This window comes from Terrapene carolina, unplaced genomic scaffold (genome assembly GCF_002925995.2).
Source record: "Terrapene carolina triunguis isolate 2854851 unplaced genomic scaffold, T_m_triunguis-2.0 Scaffold69, whole genome shotgun sequence".
Classification (NCBI taxonomy): domain Eukaryota; kingdom Metazoa; phylum Chordata; order Testudines; family Emydidae; genus Terrapene; species Terrapene triunguis.
The window spans coordinates 56871969-56896739 of NW_020664420.1; the positions used below are offsets into that span (position 1 = coordinate 56871969).

Genomic DNA, 24771 nt, shown 5'->3' on the forward strand with positions numbered 1-24771 from the left:
TAAAACCCACTTCATCAGATGCATGCAGTGGAAAATACAGTAGGAAGATTATATATATATATAATCACACAGACAATATGAAAAAATGGGGGTTGCAATACCAACTCTAACGAGACTAATCAATTAAGGTGGGCTATTATCAGCAGGAGAAAAAAAAACTTTTGTAGTGATAATCAGGATGGCCCATTTCAAACAGTTGACAAGAAGGTGTGAGTAACAGTAGGGGGGAAATTAGCATGGGGAAATAGTTTTTAGTTTGTGTAATGACCCATCCACTCCCAGTGTTTATTCAAGCCTAATTTAATGGTGTCCAGTTTGCAAATTAATTCCAGTTCTGCGGTTTCTCGTTGGAGTCTGTTTTTGAAAATAAATATAAAGTGAGCACTGTCCACTTTGTATTCTGTATTGTAATTGAAATCAATATATATGAAAATGAAGAAAACATCCAAAAATATTTAAATAAATAGTATTCTATTATTGTTTAACAGCGCAATTAATTACAATTAATTTTTTTAATCATGCGATTAATTGCGATTATTTTTTTTAATTGCTTGACAGCCCTACTTATTAGGAGTTTACTATGAGCATAGTAATTGCTTTATTGATCATACTTTGATTCAGTATTTTTATTTTTTACAATGAAGGGCATTCTTGTTGAGGGGTTCGTTCTGTGGCTTATGGCAAATTCTCTAATCATTTCTACAGCCCTAAAATTTCAGCAAATGCAAGGTTCTAAATGTGGCCTGAACTTGAAGGGCTAGTCTTTGGTTTGTTTTTCTAGAATGTTTGTTTAATTTTCATTAATTTAGAGGAACTGTGGGAATTTGGGTTGAATGTAAAATTTATTTTTAAAATATGTCTTAAATATTCATAATTTAAGATCACATTTTTCTCTTAAATCACTTCAATTTTCTTTTCAAATGTTTTTTAATTTAAAATGTGTTACAAAATGTTTCCATTTCTTTAAGGAATCAAAAGATGAACAGTGGAAACGAGCTATGGACTATCTCAATATTGTCAGTGAACTCAATTACATGACCCAGATTGTTATCATGCTCTACGAGGATCCAAACAAGGTAAGTAAATAAAATTGATAAATATCTAGAAATATGATTAGTTCAAACCGTGTTTTAAAGAGCAGATATTCACTGTCTTTAGGAACTTTCTTCAGAAGAACGTTTTCATGTGGAGCTTCACTTTAGTCCGGGAGCTAAAGGCTGTGAAGAGGATAAAAACTTACCAGCTGGTTTTGGATATAGACCTGCCTCCCGAGAGGTAATACTTCTGGCATACTTTAGAACAAAAGTTCAAGGATTCTCTGTTCATGAATATGTTCCAATAACTTTTGTTTTAATCACTGGAGAATTAGTTAGAAAGAATGACTCTTGGTTTTGAATTAACTGTGTGTGTACTGTGTGCATATAAAAATAAACTAGTGTACTATGAGTAACAGTTATACGTCATAATTCAGGCCCTCTGATTCAAATAGATACTTTCTTCAATAAAAGGTATACTCGCCTCATTTGTTCCTTTACTGCCTTTGTAATTGCAACCTTTTATGGCTTTGCATAATTTGTTGTTGGAGATAGTCCTGTTTCTCCAATATTCTGACAAATGCACAAGATGACATTTAAGAAAAAATATGAATTTGAATTTTAGGGAATATTGACTATTGATGATATTTTTCAGTTTGTATATGTGTACATCTATATAGTTAAACAATTTGGTGTTACACATGTTAAGACACTGTGGGTGAAATTTTGCCCCCATTGAAGTCAGTGGGAGTTTTGCCATTGACTTAAATGGAACCAGGATTTTATCCTTTACATATTCAGTGAAACTTATAAGAAGACATGGTGGTGTGAGCAATGATATTATGGTCACATTGTCACATGTGGTAGAAGAGAGTTAAAGTAGCAAATGCTTTTTCTAGGTGTATAAAAAACAGTATTTTTATGGTTTAAGAACCTTGTGTCACTAAACTTCATGCATATCATTAACACTTTACTACGTATAGAATAATTTAAGCATTTTTTGTAACTGATCTACTTAATGGATTTCCATGTCCATATAGTACAAAGTATGTAGCTAACTTGAATAGGTAATACCTTTACTTGTAGAATGAAGGCTCAAAGAAAACCTCCCATAAAAATGATAGTGATGAGGAGTCACATACTTCTAAAAGGGATGAAACGGATCGATCAATAGTGGTATTCAAGCCAATGGTGTCAGACCCAATTCACATACACAGAAAGTCGCCCCTTCCAAGATCCCGGAAGATTGGTTCTGTTGAAGTAAGTGTTTCTGTCACGGTGCATGTCTACTGAAATGAATTCTTCATTTACTTCTAACAAAAAAGTAGAGACTATTCTGTTTTTGATTACACAAAAATAGAATGGTGTCATTCTTCTCAAAGTACTGCTTTTATTCCATGGGAAATTCTCCATGGCAATGGTTGTCTGAAAGGAATTTCAGAAACATCATATTGTTTGGCCATATAAATTCTTTTTCTTTCCTTTAGTATTTTAAATCTTATTATATAACTCTTATTCTATGAAAATGAAGATACACATTTTTTAGTCTCAACTCCTTCTTCTCCAAGCTGACTAACATGCATTGCTTGCATATGCATTCTCACAAGACTGCTGCTAATGGAAACAAAACATTGAATTTTTTCATTTGTGGGGATTGGGGTGGGGGAAGGAGAGGTAGCTGTAAGAAAATTTCGCCATCTACAATTAACTTTCATAGGGAGCAACTGATTCCAGTGGCACAGTGGTTGAAGGTAAGAGAGCAAATTGGCAGCATGCTTTGAGGGGCGGGGAATGTGTGTTTTCCAGAGTCTTCAGATAAGTGCCCTAAGACTTTTTGGGTGCCCAGTGTAGAGGCCATGACACCAAGGAGTTGAGAAACTGTCATAAAAGGTGCTCTAACATCACAATAGTGAAGCAAGTCCGTGATGATTCACTGTATGCCATTAATATGGTTGAACAGTAAAGACACTGTTGGTGCACACTAGTACCTTAGTGACACTGAGGGTAGGTCTAAACTTAAAATACCACAGTGGCATAGCTGCACAGGTGTAGCTGCACTGCTGTAGCACTTCAGTGAAGACGCTACTACACTGAGGGGAGAGCTACTCCTGTTGGTGTAGTTAATCCACCCCTGCAAGAGGCAGTAGCTATGTCAATGGGAGAAGCTCTCCGGTTGACATAATGCCATTTACACCGGGGAGTAGATTGGTATAATTCCATTGCTCAGGGGTGTGGATTTTTCACACCTTTGAGCGACATAGTTACACTGATGTAAGTTTATACTGTAGACCTGGCCTGACACTAGAACATAAGATGTACAGTTTACTACCTTATTCTCAGTTGCTTAAAACCTCAAAGAACTGTGTACTCTTTTCCCTGCATGTTGTCTCAGGAATAGGTGCTTATATAGACTGGGTACCACAATAGTAAGAATTCCAAGTAACTTGGTTACTGTCAATGTGTGGAGAATAATACGGATGCTTTTGTTTTATTATGATCTGTATATAACATAAAAAAATTAAGAGGTGATACTTGTCAATGTATTGCAGGGTTGCATTTCCTGTTTTACCATAAGCAATGTTTGAGAGGAGTAATTTCAATGTTTTTGAAAGTGGCTTTCACTCTGATCATGCAAGCTCCCTTCCTAGAGAGAAGTTCACGTGCAGTTTTATAGTATTTCAAAATTTTAACCATTTTCATTTTTGTAAATTTTCAGAAGCTGCTTTCAAGAGGTATTATTGATATGCATTGCTAAACTTTGACTTTCAGCAGGTAAAACATTCAAGTAGAATCTGTTCCAGCATCCAGCTTTTATGGAAATTCTAAATTTTTACTTCCTATTGAATAATAGTCTTTGATTTTACTCATATAGCTGTGAAACTGTGCAAAAAAGGTAAATTGGAAGAGCTAATATATTTGGGTCTGCCACACTGAAATCTGCAAAACAGTCTTTGAAGAATTTTGACCAGTTGGTATCTTGAAAGTGTAGTTTGACTTCATCTTAAATTGCCTTAGAATTATTTCTTTAAAGATAACTCTTTCCACTCCAGTCCATTCATTTAAAGGGACACTGTCAGGTAGTTTAGGCTCAACCTAAAAGTCTTTTTATTTTTTTTTTTTTTTTATAATCTCTGGTAAAATAAAATTCAAACTTTAAATTTATCTGGATTATAGTCTTCAGCAGAGTCTAATACAAACTTGGCAGCACTGTACTAGTGATGGAGACCAGAAATGAAGTTGACTAGTCTTATTTCCTTGAGCTTACAATTAAATGGAAAAACTAAAGAATATAAATTGTGAGAAACAAATTTACATTTCTAAAAAGGTTCAGTGCTGTTTAATCTAGATCATGGGATCTCAAACTGGGGGGTCGGGACCCCTCAGGGGGTCATGAGGTTATTACATGGGGGGTTGCGAGCTGTCAACCTCCACCCCAAATCCCGCTTTTCCTCCAGCATTTATAATGGTGTTAAATATATTTAAAAGTGTTTTTAATTTATAAAGGGGGTCACACTCAGAGGCTTGCTATGTGAAAGGGGTCACCAGTACAAAAGTTTGAGAGCCACTGATCTAGATGGTATTAACACAGGTAGAAGAATAGGGCTTTTTTTAGCCTGACATTGTCCCTTGAAATCTCTTTCTACGCTTTGGCACCAGAAGTTCCTTAGTGCTTTAAGGTTAAGAAATCCTTCTTGCCGCCCCTGGGGAGTCAGTCATTTAATCTCCAGTCCCATTCCAAAATCTTCTGGCTCTTTGAAATAAGTGGTAGTACTTTAAATGCAAAATAAAAATCTATTAAATAATAGATAGAAAAGCTTACTATACTTTGAAGGGGGGAAAACTATTAAACAGTATGTTCAGAGTAACAAATGTGTTCTGTTACCAGTGTTTTTTAAAGCTGTGGACCAGTTACTGACTACCATTGTTCTTCTATCTTGCCATTGGTAAAATTTTAGTCTACCAGAAACTTGGTGAAAGTAGTGGATTAAAAGATGTAGTTTGAAATGTTAGTCATTCCTAATAACTGTTTAATAGTTTTAAAGCTGTATATAAAAGAGTGCAAACAAACTGTATTTTTTTTTTCTGATCACTGGCTCTGTGGAATCTAACTTTGCATGCTTTGCTGTTTTTTTGCCCCCTTTCTCACTTCCAGGAAGAGAGCCCCCTGAGTGTGTCTAGCCCAGAGTGTATTGGTACCTGGCTGCATTACACCAGTGGTGTGGGTACTGGGCGTCGAAGACGCAGATCAGGGGAACAAATCACTTCTTCCCCTGTCTCCCCTAAATCATTGGCTTTCACATCCAGTATTTTTGGCTCATGGCAACAGGTTTTTAAACTTTACTTCATTAAACATTATTATGCATTCCAAGCAGCAACCAGCTGTCTTTAAGGACATCTAATCCCTTGTTATGGATTACATTCCAAGTAAATTCTTACACTTGTCGTTAAAATGTACTTTTTAAAATACTAGTTACTTCCAAGAATGTTGGGGGAGGAAGGAGGAGAAAGCAAATGCATGTTTTTCACAGAATTTTCACTGAATGTATTAGATATTTCCACAATGAATTGGGGTTTTTTTTACAGGAATTGTAAACATTAACACTCTAGAAAAGGCAGAGACTCCTGTCTAATGAAACTGACTTCAGCTTTGGCTTAGTTGTCCTTTAAGACTTTAAAAACAGCATTGCTTAATTTGGTGGTAGGTAAATTGAAACTTTTTTTAAAAATAAATGACAGATGATGCTACTTAAAATAATTGATGTGGCGTCTGATATTACTATTCAAAACTTGTTTTGTATAGATCATATTTTCAGTGGCCTGGTATTAATTGAGCAGGAAACAAACTCTAGCACTAACCATTCTTGCCTTCACTCCTATATCTGGAGATATCTAATTAAAAAACCAAACACAGTACTTCATCCATTGGATTGTACAATATTTTGAAGCCTTTTTGTCTAAATATTTGGGAAAGAGCAGGACAAATGAGACATAGTCAAAATATCAATGAAGATCTAAAGATTGCTCATTTCAAAATATTGTCTGTATATAGGACAATGGATGGTGTTCTAACCATGCCCCTTTCTTTTCTAAGAGTTTCAGTAATTTCCATGATCTTTTTGGAAATTTAAGGAACTTGTATATAGTAAAAGAGTGCAGTAAAGGCGTCTGAAGGCTACGCTGATAGAGCCCGTGCATGGATCAGTGACTGTATGGTGACTTCAACAGCCTGTCTGTCTTTCCTTCCCTCTCCCATTCCCCTTTCAATACAGGAGCAGTTTAGGAGTGTGCATTTGGTAAAATAAAGTAAAATCTATCTCAACTGTCTGTGTTTTCATCTCTGTCTTGGTCTGTGTTCTTTTTAATTCTGAATGCTCGCTTTGCACCACCTCATTGCAAGGACTTCATATGTGAAATGGACTCCCTTCACCAGGGGATATTGCATGATCTTTCATATTTCTTTTATGTATTTCTACTAACATTTATCATACAGCTTATTAACACTTGTCGGTCTGGAGCAGGCCAATATATCAAGTTTAACGGATACTTCATGCTGTTATTCTATTTTTTCTTATTTTTCTGTTTTCCATATGCAGGTCCTCTCAGACAACAATAGTAACTTACGAACACCAAGAACTATACTGGAACAAAAGCAGAGTGGTTTAGGTATGTACATGCAATTGAAATTTTGTTTCAAGTAAGCAGACTTTCCAATGCCTTTTGTTTTGCACACAGATATATGATCTTGGATTTTTAAAACTCTTGTGTAAACAGTTCCAAATAGTATTTTGAATATAATAGTATCTACTAATTCATTGGGGCAGTATAACCCACCGAGTTCAGCAATATTTCAGCAGCAAAAGTTATTTTAATGGAAACTGGATCTTAGGGAACAGCAAAACAGTTGAGACTGTTCACTGATTCTTTACTCTAACCAAAGAAAGTACTCAGGGTTATTTTAAATTTTAAATTATGACTTACGTGTTAATATTTTTGTGGAATTCTTTGAAAGCAAAAGTCCCAGTATGCAAACTATTAAAAACACTTTTCCTCAAGCAAAAATAAGTGTCTTCTGCTGTGGTCAATTGAGACAACTGAAGAGATGCTAGTGCAGTGGTCCCCAACCTTTTCCGTGGGGCGAGCGCCGGACGACTAGCCACCGAGGACTGTGGCTGCCGGACAAGCAGCCACCAAAATGCCGCCATGAAGCGGCAACGTCAAGAGGCGTCGCCGCCGAAATTCGTGAAGCGGCAACGTCAAGAGGCATCATCGAGAGGCAATGCCGCTGAAATTCAGCGGCATTTCGGCAGTAGCGCTTCTTGGCATTGCCGCTTCTCGGCGGCATTTCAGCAGCTGCTTGTCTGGCGGCCAGTAGGTCATGGCGCCCGCGGGCACCGCGTTGGGGACCCCTGTACTAGTGGGTGCAAAAAAAAAAAAAAAAAACCCTAGCCTCCTGTCCTTCACCAAGAAACTTTAGTTTCTAATGAGAGACTGAGGTTTTTGCACTTCCCTCTCATTCCCGCCCTCAAATATTTCTATCAATGGACTGAATAATTAATTTTAACTGTGGATTGTAACATCTTAACTTGCTTTAATTCAGGAAATGTTCTTCTGCTGTTACCATGAAACAGGCATCTATTTGTATAGTTGTTATGCATTAGATAGGAAATTTTGTGCTGCTGTAAGTTAATTGTATCTTTTTCTGTAAATGCAAAAAATTGTCTGTTTTCAGAAATAACTAACTTGGAACACATTAAACAAAACACACACATAAATACCTTGCATTGTGAGTTAGAAGTAAAAATTCCACTATCTTTCCATTTAAGGCTTTGTACTTATTTGTATGTTTGATCGTTGTGATACTCTTATTCCTGTTACATTTTCCTAGTAAAATGTATACATCTGGTGGTCTTGACTACTGAAGCCAATCTTTCTAACTTTTTGCTAAAATTATACTACCCTTCTTCGATGTGACACAGTATAGTTCGTAGAAGCTGTTACATTTGCGTGCATAGTTGAAGGTATTACTTTGGTGAAAAGGCTTTTGCCACAGACCAGGCACCAATTTACATTGGCCGTGATTCATCACATGTGCTAGTAATGTTTCCCACTGTTGGAAGGAAATAAATCACTGGGTATATGGCTGATTTTAAATATACTGCCATGTATATGAAATACAAACAATGAAATCTGAACTGGGCCTCCATCAAGTAATAACATTGCAGAATAATAAAGAAGATTAAAGGAAAATACAAATTCTAGACAAAGTAATTTCTTCCCATTCTCTTAATTTGGATGTGATTTTCATAGTATGGTGGACTACGTAAACAGAAAATGTCTTCACACTTAAGTGTATTAATGGTATTTCATCAATTACTTGGTAAACCACTTCTAATGGTAAGATTGTTCATGACTGGGCAACAAAAGTATACAGGTTTTTACATGGAGGACTACTTAATACAAGGGTCTTCTTTAGGAAAGAAGTGATGCTAAACCTGGTGAAACTTCTGCTTTAAATTTCTATGGTTGGCTGTGACAATAGCTGAAATACAGATATAAGAATGGACAATTTGGTTAACATGTTTCACGTTAAATCATGAGTGATGGAAAGTGACATTTTTCTATGTAAAGTCTGAGGAAAATGTGTGAGTACTTGAAGTTACAGACTGCCATTTCAAGGGGGTCAATTTCCATGAAAGCAATACATTTTCCAGGTTATATTTGTTTCAGAACTGCAGGTTCTAAAACACGTAACTTTCATGTCTTTTTATTTATGTTGATGCTAACTGGTAATTTTTCTTTACCGAACCTGACAACAGGAAGTTAAGTCCCTTTGTTAAAGTCCAGTCCTCTCTAGTCACATGTAGCAGAGGGTGGTCTGATATGTGTAGAAGCACAATAAATTATAGTAGTTACAATCTACAAGTACCACTGTGACATTACAAGCATATTGTGAATTGTTCAAGGCACTGCCAAAGGCTGCCTTTTGTGTGGTAAGAGCCAAGTGCTTGCATGCTGCATGCATCCCCAATGTGAATGGAAGAGCACCTGGTTGTTGTATGTATTTTCTCTAACTCCCATCAGGGTCTCACTGTGCGGGCCTGTTTAGCACCTCAGTACTCGGGGGTTCTTCGAGCGCACCTAACCTACAGGATTATGCTCGTACTCAACGTAAAAAGCTGACTTCTTCTGGCTGCATAGATGGTATGTGCACACTCTCTCAGATGCACACACAAATCCATGTTGAAGTTCTAAAGACGAACCCTAGGCTACTGATTCAGTGGAATCCTAGAATCCTTTGCCTTAGCATTAATTGTATGACTTTTTACTGCCTCTTTACTGCCCATAGCTTGGTTATATTAGTTTAATGACACAGTTAATCCTTGTTCCTGGCTTCTCTATTTGATGTACCTTGAATACAATATACATTGAAAAATTTTCAGCATGTACAGTTTAAGAACAATGAAGAGCTGAAAATGTAGTTGGAAGTGCTCATTGCTTAAGCCTCTGATTTTGATAATTACGTATTGACATTGAATTGAAACATATTACATTGCATGGAGTATTTACAAGGAGCCAAAAGGAAAAGACCAGTTTCATATTACTGAGTGAAAATTTTAGGATTCCTCTTTGGTGGGTGTGTGGGTGTGGATAGAGGAGTGTAGGTTTTAGGCTTCAGTAATCTTGGGTAGAACAGCTTTCACAGCAGGTTTCAGCATTTAAAGAAAATGTGCTAATTTACTTTTTTAACGCTGAGGTCGAGCAGTATTAATGCAATTTTTCCCCAAATTCACTCTTCTCAATGTTCAGCTCTAACCAGATATAACTTTGTATGCCAAAATCACCAGTTCATCCTGTTTTTCTTTCATACACTTCATTAAACACCTTGCAGTTATCAATAAAGCCACATTTTCTACTTTTAACCTCTTTTTGGCCTCTAGCCCTTTCCTCTGGTCCTTTCTGCATGCCACTTAATTCTAACCTTTTGTTCATCTTTTTTCTTCTTTCCTTTTTTGAAATGTGTCCCTCTTTTGGTAGCTGTTACGAATTTCAGGTACCTGTTTTTCTCTTTCTCAGACACCACACGTGGTTCTGCTGTTAAAAGATTTTCTATCTCATTTGCTCGACACCCAACCAATGGTATGTTTTGCTTTTATTTAAAAAAAAATACTCCCTTGCTTCATCCCTTAATTTCATTTTATTTCAAACACGGGGTGTACAGTTTCGTCCAATCATCTGTCCTTCCTGACTTCAACCAAGCATAGTTCCAAACATATTCATAATCACTAGATACATTGATATAGTCTTAAATACGTCCTTTATTATTCATTTATATAAATATGATTTCAAAATTCACTCATCAGAAAATCTTGTGAAAATGGAAATATTGCTTATAATCATGAATTCCTTGACAAATTGCATTCTTTCCAATGTCTCAGGTGATCAGACTGTGTATGGTATATGATAAAAACAAACTTTTCTGATCTTGAATGGCATATACTTCTCAATAACTTAACATTCCACTTCTTCCTCTTCCTGCTGATGAGCTCCACTGTTTCCCTGAGCCTTCTGAATCTAGATGAAATCACAGTAACTGACAACTGGCGTTTGCTACCATCTTCTTGAAGTTTCACTAGATTAAAAAGTAAAGTAAAATTTAGGGTCCATTTCAGTTAATCTGCAATTTTGATGACTGAACAGAAAAACTGCTACTTAACCTTGCCATACGTAATTATCAATATGTTCATCATGTATGCTAGTTACTTAAATACTTCACTAATAATCAGTTAGAGTTGCCTTCGTCTTGCGTTGACCTCTTGAACTCTATGGTGAAAGCTAACTCATCTCCAGTCTACCATATTTTAATGAAACCTATCTTAACATATGCAAGTTGAAAGTATGAAATATGTTACTCATAACTTTCTAGCTCACTACATAGGCCCTATAGCATGCCCTTTTCATAGAAGTTGGCTTCAATCTTCAGCATTTATCACATCTTAGTGTAGATTTTTTCCAGATTTCTTAATTACCATTTTAAAACTGTGCACCACCACTTACTGACACAATACAGTGGCAGGGTAATAAGGTCTTCCCATTGAAACTGAAGTGAAAATAGCCGTAAAGATCTGTGCTATTGCCTTCCAACAAACCTTTTACTTAGAAGATGGTTTAGATTAAAAAAAAAAACACATAGTTCTCACTTTGTTTTGCTTCTGAATAATTAAGTCATGAAGTAGTACTTGAAATATTGTATCCATTTGGAATTTTTAGTCAATATTTGTACTGCAGTGGCTTCCCGAAGAAAGTGTTTAGTATAAAACTGTTAGAATCACCACCAAACCTGCAGTTAATAAAAAGTTTTAAAAGGCTGACTTAAACATCCTCCTTGAAAATGAGAAAGGTGGGCCTTACTCTATATAAAATCAAGTCAGATAATCTAAACAAAAGAGCAAATGCTGTATTTAAAAACTCAGTGTTGGCAAAACATTTGAAAGTTGTAAAGTGAGACTAGATTCACGAAGTAGAATCTATGTTATGTAACAGTTTCAAAAAATTTGTTAGTGCTAAAGGGAACAGACAGCAACATACTTATTGTAACTGGATAATGCTTTATAAAAATCTCTATTTAAACACAATTACTTTATTGTGCACATTGTGTATTCTGATTCATTTAATATAAATGCTTTCCACATACCTTTTACAAGTTAATGCATGCCACATGTGCTCCTGTGAATCTTAAATGCATTCCCTGAGGTGTTTCAGGTTCCCAAGTGTTCTCTACCAACTTTTTAAACATATCGTTGTTTGTTTGTCTTCTGGACTGTCATTTGATTCTCCCTTTCGCTCTTTTATTTCCATAACTTTGTGATGTCCTTACAACCTCTAACCCATTTCACAGACACTCTCCATCCCCTTATTCTCCCCCGCCGCCCCCCTTCATCTTTAGTTCAAGGAATACATTGAAACAAGTCATCTTCTGACAGTGCTTTACCTTATTTTCTGGGCCTCATGCAGAACATCCACACCTCTTTAGGTGCTGGTCCATTTCCTCTGTGGAATTTCTAAGCTCCAGTGATATGTGTGTCTAGCTATTAAATGTAGGAGAGCAGGATGGCTTTTTAAATTGCTGTGTTAACCCTTTCGTGTCTTGCATTTTGTGTAGTCTGGGTAAAGGAAATTTCAAAAAGTAAACATAAACAGTTAATTTTTCTAAAATTTTCTTTTTAAATTCCTATGGATTTTCTATAACAGCTGTTACCATAGTAGTAGTAATAATAATCATCATCATCATCAATAGGCATTGAAACATAGGTGGGTTGTTGTTTTTGTTTTTTTTAGTAAAGCATGTGTCCTGACCTACCCTGACACTGTCCCACTAAATTGTTCGTTAGAATAAAATGTAAATATTTTGGAAAACATTTTCGTGCTGGTAACACTTTCATTAGGTTAAAATTAAATCTTGTTGAACTTACAGTAATGCAAAAAAAGGGTTTGCGCTTTGCATGCATGCATAGTATTTTTATATCTTATACTTATGCCAAACACATTTATTTTAGTGCTTATACTGCAGCTTAGTTGCTGTCATATTAAAGAAAGTATACATGAAGTTGTGTGGTGGTATTTGTTTTGCATATGACAACTAAGTTTCTAAAAACATGCAACATTATAACTGTTATAGTGTAAGTGAAGCTGACTTAAGTACCCATGAGCAGCTTGCATAGCAGGATTGGCTCTCACTTGAATCCAAGGCTGGGTCCAAATATGAATACAAAAGCTCATGAGTTGAAATTTTGTAGAATTATTTTTTATATAAATGCTTAGTAATGTTTTTTGAGGGAGTTCAGATATTGATACCTTTACCCAAAAAAAATGTACCTTGAACTGAAATTCTAGATATTCTTTAAGTATTGTCTTTTCATTGAAATAAACATCTTGGAAGAAATATACCAATTTATAATTTTTCAGTTCAATATTGTAAATTTAATGTTGCAGCTGTATATGAGAACGCTAATGTGGACAAGTGTCTCCTCTTTTGAAATGCTGTAGGATGCACGTTTCATTGAGTGCTATCAAGCTTACATCAATTCACAGAACTGCACTATTAATCATAGATATGTATTTTAAATGCTTTGTTTTATTTCATTAGGAATAAAAATGTGCATGGCTGGTTTATGAAATGTCAATATGTCTATAGTAATATTGGAAAATAAAGTTAAATATCACTTCAGTTTTGTCTTGGTATAGTTTACAGTTTTAAGTTGTGAAATTTCTAGTGATGTAAATTATTGTTTTAGTAAAGATAGGTATAAATGTGTGTTATAAAATTAAAATATAGTCTCAAGGTACAAAAATTCTGGTAGTGGTCTTGGTGGACCTTAAGGTGGAAACCTAAAGCAAGTCTTGTTCCTAGAATACCTGAGAGGATAGAGAGTGTATGCTACAAGGTGTTGCCTGTCAGGAATGCCAATGTTATTAGCTGTTCTCTGTAAGAGCAACTCAGTTAAAAATGTTCACAGCATGACCATGCTGCTACTCCATCTTGAATGAATTAGCTACCTATATATTATTATGACTGGTATGGGAACAAGTAGGGAAAATACTGATATTCCCTGCCTTTTATAATGATTGAATAAGTTTGTCCGGAACAGTAGTTAACTTAATGTACTGAGCAAAGACTAGAGCAAAGATATATTTTGTATCTGTGTACACTGATTTATGTGGACATGGGTTTTGTAGTATGTAGTACACTATCTTGAGCTTACTATATGATGGAATCTGACATACCTTGTTCTAACTCCATATTGCATAGCGTCTTATGTCATGACTTCGAGGATATTGTATGTTTGCATGTTTTGATATCAGACATGTACTTTGTTCATTTTTATGCAGTGTTTCCTGTCTGTACAACAGTTCCATTCTGGTCTGATTTCTAATGTCTGGAAATTCTCTCTCTCTCTCTTTATTTTTGTAGGTTTTGAACTATATTCCATGGTGCCTTCCATCTGCCCTCTAGAAACCCTGCACAACTCCCTGTCTTTAAAGCAGGTGGATGAATTTCTTGCCTCCATTGCTGCTACTTCAAGTGACAACCTACCGGAGATGTCTACTGCTTTATGTTGTAATTAATTTTTTTTACTGTAAACCATAAACACTATTGGTCATAGTTGATCCATAGGCCATTTATCAAAATGAACAGACCAAAAAGATTATCAGTGATTGGATGACTAACATAGCAAACATCAGTGTAAATGGGGTAGGATATGAGGCTAAAATAGGGAAAGAACAAATTAAGAATTACTTAGCCAGTTCATAGGTCTTCAAGTCAGCAGGTCCTGATGAAATATGTCCTAGAATACTTAAGGAACTGGCTGAAGAGATCTCTGAGCCATACACGATTCTCTTTGAGAATTCATGGAGGACAGGAGAGATCCCAGAGGACCCGAAAAGGGCAAACATAGTACTGGTCTATAAAAATGGGAATAAGGACAACCCAGGGAATTATGAACCAGTCAGCTTAATTTTGGTACCCAGAAAGATAATGGAGCAAATAATCAAACAATCACTTTGTAAGCACCTAGAAGAAAATAAGCTGATAAGTAACAGTCAACATGGATTTGTCAAGAACAAATCATGTCAAACCAACAGGGTAACAAAGCTTGTGGATGGGGGAGAGCAGTACATGTGTTATATCTCGACTTTAAGGCTTTTGTTACTGTCTCCCATGATCTTCTTATAAACAAACTAGTGAAATATAGCCTAGACAAGGGGTAGCCAATTATTTTTTTGTCAAGGTCCAAATTTCTTGGTCAAGGTATAGTCAACCTGACTCCAGAGAAAATAATAATAATAATAATAATAATAATATAAAAAGATAAATAAATAAAAAGATTTGGGGTCATTCAGAAGTGTCTGGTGGTCTGGATTTGGCCTGCGGTCCACCTATTGACTATCCCTGACCAAGACAAACCTACTACTGTAAGGGAGAGTGCACAACTGGTTGGAAAACCGTACTTAGAGTAGTTAAGTGGTTCACAGTCAAGCTGGAAAGGCATATTAAGTGGGTCCCGCTTAGAGATCTGTCCTGGATCTAGTTCTAGTCAATATCTTCATAAATGACTTGGATAATGGCATAGAGAGTATACTTACAAAGTTTGTGGACAATACCAACCTGGGAGGCATTGCAAGCAGTGTGGAGGACAATTCAAAGTGATCTTGACAAAATGGTCTGAAATAAATAGGGTGAAATTCTGTAAGGACAAATGCGAAGTACTACATTTAGGAAGGGCTAATCAACTGCACAAATACCAAATGGGAAATGACTGCCTAGGAAGGAGTTCTGTAGAAAAGGATCTGGGGTTTATAGAAGATCACAAACTAAATATGAGTCAACAATGTAATACTGTTGTAAAAAAAGTGAACATCATTCTGGGATGTATTAGCAGGAGTCTTAACTGGAGTAGTGTGTCCAGTTCTGGGCACCACACTCCTGGAAAGATGTGGTCAAATTGGAGAGAGTTCAGAGGAGAGCAACAAAAATGATTAAAGGTCTAGAAATCATGACCTTAAGAGGAAATATTGAAAAAAACTGGGTTTGTTTAGTCTGGAAAAGAGAAGACCGAGGGGGGACAAAACCAGGGGTGAAAGTAACTTAAAGGACTTACCGGTATGCCGGAGTCCTGAGCGGGGGTGTGGCCTCAACCAGAAGAGGCGTGGCCTCAACCGGACGAGGCAGGGCCTTTAAATCACCCCAGAGCTACCAGCTGACGAGGCGGCTGGGAGCCCCAGGGCTCAGGGGTGAATTAAAGGGCGCGGAGCTCCGGGCCCTTTAAATCACCGCCTGAGCCCGGCTGCCGGAGCTCCGGCGGGGATTTAAAGGGCCCGGGGCTCCCCGCAGCAGCCGGAGCACTGTGTCCTTTAAATCCCTGCCCGAGCCTGGCTGCCGGAGCTCCAGCAGCGCTTTAAATGGCCCGGGGCTCCCCGCAGCGGCTGGAGCCCTGGGCCCTTTAAATCACCGCCGCAGAAGCCGGTTCAGTCCGGCACAGCATACTGGCTCTTGCCAGTACGCCGGACCGGACCAGCTTACCTTCACCTCTGGACATAACAGTCTTCAAGTATGTAAAAGGTTGTTATAAAGAGGAGGGTGATACATTGTTCTTATTCACTGAGGACAGGACAAGAAGTAATGGGTCTAAATTGCAGCAAGGGAGGTTTAGGTTAGACATTAAGAAAATCTTCTTAACTGGAAGGGTAGTTAAGCACTGGAACAAATTACCTGGGGGGTGGGTGTTGTGGAATCTCGATCATTGGGGGCATTTTAAGAACAGGTTGACAAAGCTGTCAGGGATGGGCTAGATAATACTTAGTCCTGCCTCAGTGCAGGGGACTGGACTAGATGACCTGTTGAGGACCCTTCCAGTCCTACATTTCTATGATTCTATAATTTACCAAAAATGTTAATCAACTCTTAATGTGTTTGAAATACTTTTTCACTATGTGGTCATTGGTTTCTCTGGAATATGGCAAACTTGGAAATATTATCATACTTGAACCAATTAATCATTCTCTCATTTTAGTGAGATCACTCTTCCCCACCCACATTATTGTAACTCTGGAATGCAGGAGAAAATCAATTTTACTACTGTCAAATATGCAGTAGTTTGTGGTTTACACTATATTTCCATGTTGGTTGTAATTTGTTACAGGATATCTGTTAATCCCAATGTTAACTAAACCAAACTCAAATATGTTGTGCATCGTGTATGCTTTGTGGTGTGTATATTATGGCAAACAGATGTTAAACTACACAGTTAACCAGAAATACAGGAATAGAAAATATGATATGTTCAACCTGGCTGAGCTAATGTTGCTTCTGGAACCATAACATCTGTATTTCCTGTTTCTTTTTTATTATTGAATCTGAATGTTCCACATGCACAATATCTTTTCATTTAATTTTCTTTCTATAAAAGATTCCTTATGCTACATGTTAATGTTTAAATGGTCCTGAATGGAACTTCAAGTTTGCATCTCGTTGATGTGAATGTGCTGGGGATGATTGCCTTCCAAATTAGTGTCTGTTGCTGCTTCTCTTGAAACAGTTTTCTGCAATGCTAGACTTGCAACACGTGTGGTTTTCACTGTGATTTTTGTACTTTTTGCATAGGGTGAAAGGGGAAATGCAAACTTGTGAGGGGCATGTAAAGAAATTATACTTCTTGTGGGAAAAATTGTACTTGCTATTCTTTGATATAGTATAACAAACAAGATTAGAGATGCTTTCCTCTTTCTAGTGTTTTTACTTTGACAGCACTTTATGAATAGTCAGTTTCATTTTTTACCCAGTGTAGTCAATTCCGCATCTTGTTTTATGTGTCTTTTATACATGAACAGATGGAGAAACATTTTTTTGAAATAAAAAAATGGTTATAAAATGACAAAAATGTACAGGGAGGCTCACCAGCAGTTATACTATGTTTAGGGGGGGAAAGGAGATTTTTAAGTGGATAGTGTTACTTTAAAATGCTATCTTAATTTTCAGGATGCAATAGAAAAACGAGAAATGTAGACAGCCTAAAATAATTATAGTTTGCGATGTTGAGCGGAAACCTACAGGGCTTGCCACCTAGAGTTTGAGACCTCAAAGAATTAAATGGTTAACTGTTGGAAAAGAAGTGTGTCAGGTTGCCCTGTTTTTTAAGGGAGTGTTTGGCAGTTGGAAGGAGGAGGGAGTCTTAGTTAGCTGCTATGGGGAAGGGCTCCCCTGTTGGTGCGGAGTTGGCTTTTATTGGTAACAAGTTTTGGTACCTGGGAGGAAGGGTCAGTGCTCTTGTTACTGACAGGATGGAGCATGAATGCTTTTGGCAGTGGAAAGAAGTATTTTTTTCCCATCCTATCTCCCTTTGGGGGGAATTCATTTGTGTGTGGACTTTTTCTTCTTCTTTTTTTTTTTTTGTCCTCTTCCTATGATGTCTTCTAGCAGTTACCAAATATCTATTTGCTCCGTTACAGGCTTGTTAATTAGACATCTCGGACTAGGTAGAACAAACAAAATGCCAGTTCTAGCAGCATTCCATGCCCTGTCAAAAGTCAGGAGCACTTCTGGCAAAGCAACAATCACTATTCACTAACCTTATTATTCCTGGCAGTGTGAAGCTTTTGCGTTGCTTTCTTAAGATGGATCAGGCAGATTTTCCTCTCCTTCCCCACACTATGAAGCCATGATAAAGACCAAAAACCCAAAATCCATGGCCGGATTCCAGATTCCATAAGTCTGGAATTTGACGTTTTTGTCATTTTGGTAATGTGCAAATACTTGACAAACATTTTGTTCATGATGGTAAAAAAAGACCTTTTTTTTTTTTCCCCCCCTTCAGCTTCTTCAGCATCTTCAAGTTCACTGTCTGGAAGAAAAAGTTCTTTAAATACATACACCCCTGCAAAAATCCAACCAACACCACTTGCAGCCTTGCCTGAGAGGCTAGCAATAGAGAAACCAACCTTATGTAAGTAACTTCTGTCACAGAGGCAGAACAGCAAACTCTTTTTGCTTAAATATGCCCAATAGATATTCAAGATGCAAAGATTTATTACTTATTAAGATAGTCTGCCATCTACCTGTTGAATCATTTCTTCACGAATGTTATGAAATAGCTGCCTTATCCTTGTATTTGGAATCATTCAGATAGTCACAAAATAGATTCATTATAGCATTGCACAGCTACTTTAAAAATAACACTTCAGCAGTAATGGCTGAACTGAGGCTTCCATAGAATACAGATGTAGTGTACCCTGGTGGTTACAAAAAAAACTTTCAAATTGTATTCAGGTGACTTGGTGGCAGTCAATCTGCAGTTAGGACTAGACTTCCAGACTTAGACTCAAGGCAGTTAGACACAGTAAAAAAATAATAATCGAGCTACTGTGTGTTAAATAAATCAGCAGAGAGGAAAGGATCATTCCACCCATGCTGGTGAAGGTCTGAGTAGTGTCCCACTGCTCCTCGTAACCCCATAGGCTTTAGATTTTAGTTTTGATGAGCTAGACTTGGGAAGGCTTTATCAGTTGATACTGATCAAATTCAGTGTTTCTCCCTGTGTTCTTAAACAGCTGAAATTTAGATACGCTAATAGCCTTGGAATGACACATACAAACAGAAATAAATAAAACTACCTATTAAACAAATTTTGAATTCTGACTAATTCTTTGCAGCTGTTTATCAAATACATGGGGCACTTGTTACATTGTTATAGGATCATAGACTCAAAGGACTGGAAGGGATCTGGAGAAGTCATCTAGTCCAGTCCTTTGCACTCATTACAGGACTAAGTATTATCTAAACCATTCCTGACAGGTGTTTGTCTAACCTGCTCTTAAAACTCTCCAATGATGGAGATTCCACAACTTCCCTAGGCAATGTATTCCAGTGCTTAACCACCCTGACAGTTAGGAGGTTTTTCCTGATGTCCAACCTAAACCTCCCTTCTTACAATTTAAGCCCATTGCTTCTTGTCCTATCCAATGTTAATATGATCCAAATGACACTGAGAGCTCTTTTTCAACTGCTCCTTTCCTATGTTCTTGGGTTTCTTCAGAGTGAAGCCATTTTTCTAACAATAAATTTAACCTTGTACAGTAAGGTTCAGTTTCTAGTGACTGATCCAGTTTACAGCTAAATTCTGTAAATATATTGTGCAACAGATGAATCATAAAGAGAGTGACTGACTTTCACCTTAATCATTTGCCAATAGATCCATTCCAGTGAAGCCATTCTCCACAGGCCCAGTGTCTATTTAAGAAACAAAAATGATCCTAGGTTTTTTCCTAGCACAGACTGAAATCTTTGTAAAGTTCATCCACCTTTTAATTCTATCCAGTATTGACAGGTTCTGTCTCCAAAAGAACCATGTCTAAATACTGAGTCCTATAAACATAGCCTTCAAGTTCTAGATTTGCCTAGCAAGGCTCACTCTATGAGAGTCTGCCAACTTCTTACCCTATGTCTGTCCAGGAGATTTGAAAAACAGAATTATCTTCTCTACGTGCATTTACAAAATGCTGTTCTTTAGATTTGACCTACCTGTTACAAAATCTTCCATTTGAAGGGTCCTCAGACTTTTCGGCCCTCCCTATTTAATACTTTGGTGTTACATCATTTTGATGGCTGTTATATATATTTTCGGGAGGTAACTATCTTATCCCTTCAAGATGTCTTATGCTTGTTCTTCAGGATATGTCTTGTTCAATTTTTTGTTTCCCGTTGCAATGTAATCACCCCCCCCCCCCCGCACCCCCAGTCAACCATTTATCTTCTCCAGAGATTTAAGGGATATTGAAGTTTGTCTTCTGTCCTTTTTAATTGGCTATTTGGGGTCTATTGTTGCTTCCTGCTTGAAAGAAACTGACTGTTGGAGCACTGGAGCCAGTCTAACTATCACAGCAGGGATACCATATAACTCCCCTATTGGGTCCAGTGTTTTAGAGCCTTTGGCTGAGATTTCCCATAAAGCCTATGCACAGGTACATGAATCCAAGAATTTTTATTTATTTGACTATAACTAACCATATGAAAGACTTCAACACTACGTGTATACGAAAATCTGTTTAAAAACGCTGTCAAGAACAGTTTGTAAAAACTTTCCTTTATTTGTACTACAGCTGAGAAGCTTGAAAATATTTTTTCCTACCAACTTCCTGCCTCTTCATTAGAGAAAAATAATTGTTTGTTTTTCTGTGGCTTTCAAGCCGATTCAGATCAATATAATTTGTTAAAATGTGTTCCCTCTTCTGACTGTCTGACTTCTATAAGAGCAGATGTTAGAGGGTTCCACAAACAGTTGCTATTGGTGCGTTAATTTTTTCATCTGTGGCAGACTATTGAATTTCAAGAGTGAATTGCTCAACACAGTGTAACAATGTCAAAGTAGGTCTAACTTTAAGTCCAAACATCTCAAAAGTGACTTAATTAACTTGATGCATCTGAAGAAGTGGGTTTTTTACCCACGAAAGCTTATGCCCAAATAAATCTGTCAGTCTTTAAGGCGCCACCAGACTCCTCATTAAATAACTTGAGTTACTTAGGCCTGGTCTACACTAACCCCCCAATTCGAACTAAGGTACGCAACTTCAGCTACGTGAATAACGTAGCTGAAGTCGACATACCTTAGTTCGAACTTACCGCGGTTCAGACGCGGTCCACACGTGGCAGACAGGCTCCCCCGTCGACTCCGCGGTACTCCTCGCCGAGCTGGAGTACCGCAGTCGACGGCGAGCACTTCCAGGATCAATTTATCGCGTCCAGACCAGACGCGATAAATCGAACCCGGAAGTTCGATTGCCAGCCGTCGAACTACCGCGTAAGTATAGACATACCCTCAGTGATTATAATGGGTTACTTGAGTTCAGTTTACAGCAAGATTGATGTAAGTTTTAATATTGACCTTTCTTTTGCTGTACAATCTTACCAGTGTGGGGTTTTTTTGCTTCTCTGCAGCTACCAGTGGACCCTCCAATGGCATCTCTGATGTTACTCCATCTCCTAAAGAATCTAGCTTGATGTAAAATTTGGTGATGAAACCCTTACTGAGAAGAAATGAAGGACTTCAGACAAAATTGGAAGCATCTTCCTTCAAAAACAATCTTCAGTATGCATTTTTAATGGTAGAAAAGCAGACTAAATCTTGACTCAACTCTCCAAAGCCATTCATGTCTGTCTGTCTTGGTGCACTTACCTGTATATAAATTTAAATACTCTTAACTAGTGCACACTGTATATATTCAGCTGAAAGGTCTCGTCTCATTTTCTAAAATATTTAAGGCAAAGAGGTTTACTCAGTAGTGTAATGAATTGCACAACTTTAATGAAAAAGCTGCACATCAGTTTTTTCAGTGTCTGTTTACTATATATGTATACTAAGCAAAAAGAAAAACACCCCAACCCAACGGTATGTATTATAGTGGCTCTCAAAGCGCCACTGTAGTTGTCATTATAAACTCCTGTTTTCAGGGGGTTTATAATGTGGCTGTGAATTTTTTTCCTGGGCTGAAATTTGATGCGCATGATCTTGGCTAGGAGCATTTTTTTATTTGAATACATTTCCAAAGAAATCACTTGGCTCTTTGAGTTAAACAAGTGCTTCTTGCATTTGAATTTTTAATACCATATATGCTGCAGTAACTAGGCACAATGGGGTGAATTAAGGATGGTGTATTTTCACTTTGAATCTCCTTGTTTTTTGTGTGTTTACATCAGACCCCTAACATTTGAATATACTTTTTATTTTGTTGTTTAATATACATGGTTATATAAGGAATATGTCTGTATATCCTCCTACAGAAAAAAATTGTTTATATATTTTCTTATTCTAAGAAATTCTTTTGTTTACTGAAAAGATGCCTTTATTTGCTACATAGGTTTGTTTTTTAAAAAGTCACTTAAAAAAAGGCCACAATAAAAAACAAGGTTTTTAAGAAGCAATTACAGTTGGTCTGGTAGTAAATTACCCTAGAAACTCTAAATATCCCATCTGTAAGTGGTGCGTCCTACCACCCGTTCATATGAAAGAGAAACTGCAGTGTTACCAGAATGTTTAATGTTTCAAAGTTTATCTGAATACTTAGGCTTCAGCATTTTCTGTAATGTTCATACCATTGGCATTCTAAACGCAGCTGTTGTCAACAGCTCTCATTAAGACTGTTGAAGACTTTATTAGAGCTATGAGAAGCTTTAGCAACTCAGATTATGCTTTTAAGTGGTCAGATTTTGTAGAGCAGTCATCCAGGTTCAGCAGTTTTGTGCTTTCATCTGTGGCATTTAGAATTATAAAATGTATTCAAAACATCACTGTCCACTTTTGAAAGTTCAAGTGGCTGATTATTAATAATGACTTTATAAACTGCAGGTTAGACTTTTTTCCAGTTTAAATTACAAGAGATTTAGCATCAAAGAAATATTTAAGCATCAGAGCCTTGTTTTCCTTATCCAGCAATTCTCAGTGTAACTACAGTTACACTATGAACTTGCCACAGAGTCTGTACAAATCTTTAAACATGGCACATGTGAAATGGCTTCTAGAAAATAGTCCTACTAAGTGCTGACTAAATAATTAATACCAAAAACATAAAGGGTTCACAGTTGTATATTTCAAACATTTCATTTTCTATAATGTAACCATGTAGTATGGACAATGTTTGTCTTGCACACATTTGAATGTACACATCATGTTTCCTGTTTTTTAAAAACACTATTAAAATTAAGTGTGCATATCATTCCAGTCAACCAAAGCTCTGGTTTAAAAATTTTGATGCGCTCCTAAATAAAAACAAGGTCAATGGCTAATTTAATGTCTATTCTGCTTTTTCATTAATAGAGAGTATCTGACTTTCAGTATATTTACCAGCTTTTTTGCTCATCCCAGTGCAAAAAAGCTGAAATAAAACATGTTTAGAAATATGAATTTGTATAAGAATTGGAAGCAGTCATGTATATCATCATTAAAAGCAATCATCTGAAATGGGGATAGGAAAACACTTAGCCCCCCCCCCCCCCATCTGCATTTCATTGCATGTGCGTGCACTGCTGCACCCATGCAGAGCTCCATTGACTTCTGGGGGGTCCATATGGGCACAGCAGTCTGACCTCATGCAACAAACTGAAGGATCAGCACTCAAATATGAAATGGAAAAAATAATTAGAGCAAGATCTGGGCAAATCAAAAGTAGGGAAACAACTTCCAGAGAAACATAAATTCAGTACAATTTAAGGAGAATTAAAAAAAAAAACCCTATCCAAACACTCAAACAGCCTACTTTTGAAATTTTAAACTACTTAGAGTAGATAGCTTCTGCCTGGGATAGGCGACACTCAAATTTGCGTTTAAAGTAAATTCTAGAGTAGGTTACAGTACATTTGATGGCTAAATTTACTAAAATGTACATACTCCAGAAACATTCTATGCTGGCATGAGATGTGTTATGTGAAAAATTGAGGTGGATTGCTTTGTTGTTAAAGATAGAGATGAGCTTAAAATCCGGGTTTATAACAAAGTACTTTTAATCATTAACTATGCAGAGGCACTGGTCATTCCACAAGTAAAGAATTTTTCAAAATCAGTTTTATGTATCCCAGTCACACCCTGTCACTATCTTTGATCAGTGACTCGGGATTTTCCTCTCTACCATAAAGGAAGCAACACAATTTGATGTGGAGTTAGGACCTAAAGAATCAGCTTCACAATTCAAAAGCTTTGGAAATAACTTAAGAGTTGTAGGAAGTTATATAATTACTTTACCAGTTTTTAAAAACAAGATTTCATAATTTTAAGTATCTTCTGGTGCTTCCAAATTGTGATGCTAATTTAGTCCTTCTCAGTATCATGTGTAAGATGGCAGCTGCTTGTAATTTTATTATTTAAGACAAATACTATTCCTTGTCACTGTTTCTTGCCCCATCCTGGTGGAATAGAATAGACCAAGGAAGCCAAAAGCACAAAGATGTGTTTCAACCGTGATGAGAACTCTCAAGATCCACAGACGGGGAGCTCTGGCATGATTGCTCCCCGCCCATAGAGAGCACCCTCATTCAATCAATGGGATAATGGCAGCTGGACTGCTTTTTTGGGGCCTCCACATCCCTTCTACAGCCACCCGGAACATCTCCAGAGATGCGTGCAACAGTGGGTCAGTCCTTTCAGCCCTTGGGACTCAGCAGAATGGACCATCCTCACCAAGCAATGATTTCTCA

The 24771-nt window shown here is 37.1% G+C and overlaps 1 protein-coding gene across 10 annotated transcripts in view; it reads left to right on the top strand.

The window, feature by feature from the left end:
• PPIP5K2 (diphosphoinositol pentakisphosphate kinase 2) overlaps positions 1-23357 on the top strand; it is a 94933-nt gene extending 71576 nt beyond the window's left edge. For 2 of the 10 annotated variants that reach the window (XM_024196586.2, XM_024196587.1), the window contains exons 22-30: positions 969-1076; positions 1159-1275; positions 2121-2294; positions 5188-5361; positions 6629-6698; positions 10110-10172; positions 14005-14151; positions 18407-18535; positions 21523-23357. In XM_024196586.2, coding sequence (XP_024052354.1) covers positions 969-1076; positions 1159-1275; positions 2121-2294; positions 5188-5361; positions 6629-6698; positions 10110-10172; positions 14005-14151; positions 18407-18535; positions 21523-21590 — 1050 coding nt within the window. In that variant the 3' untranslated portion in view covers positions 21591-23357. Of the gene's footprint in view, positions 1-968; positions 1077-1158; positions 1276-2120; positions 2295-2751; positions 4143-5187; positions 5362-6628; positions 6699-9116; positions 9237-10109; positions 10173-12047; positions 12105-14004; positions 14152-18406; positions 18536-21522 lie in introns of those variants that run through there. The other 8 variants (XM_029910885.1, XM_024196589.2, XM_024196590.2 and 5 more) reach the window with 8 other exon arrangements.
• Positions 23358-24771: the final 1414 nt, after the last annotated feature.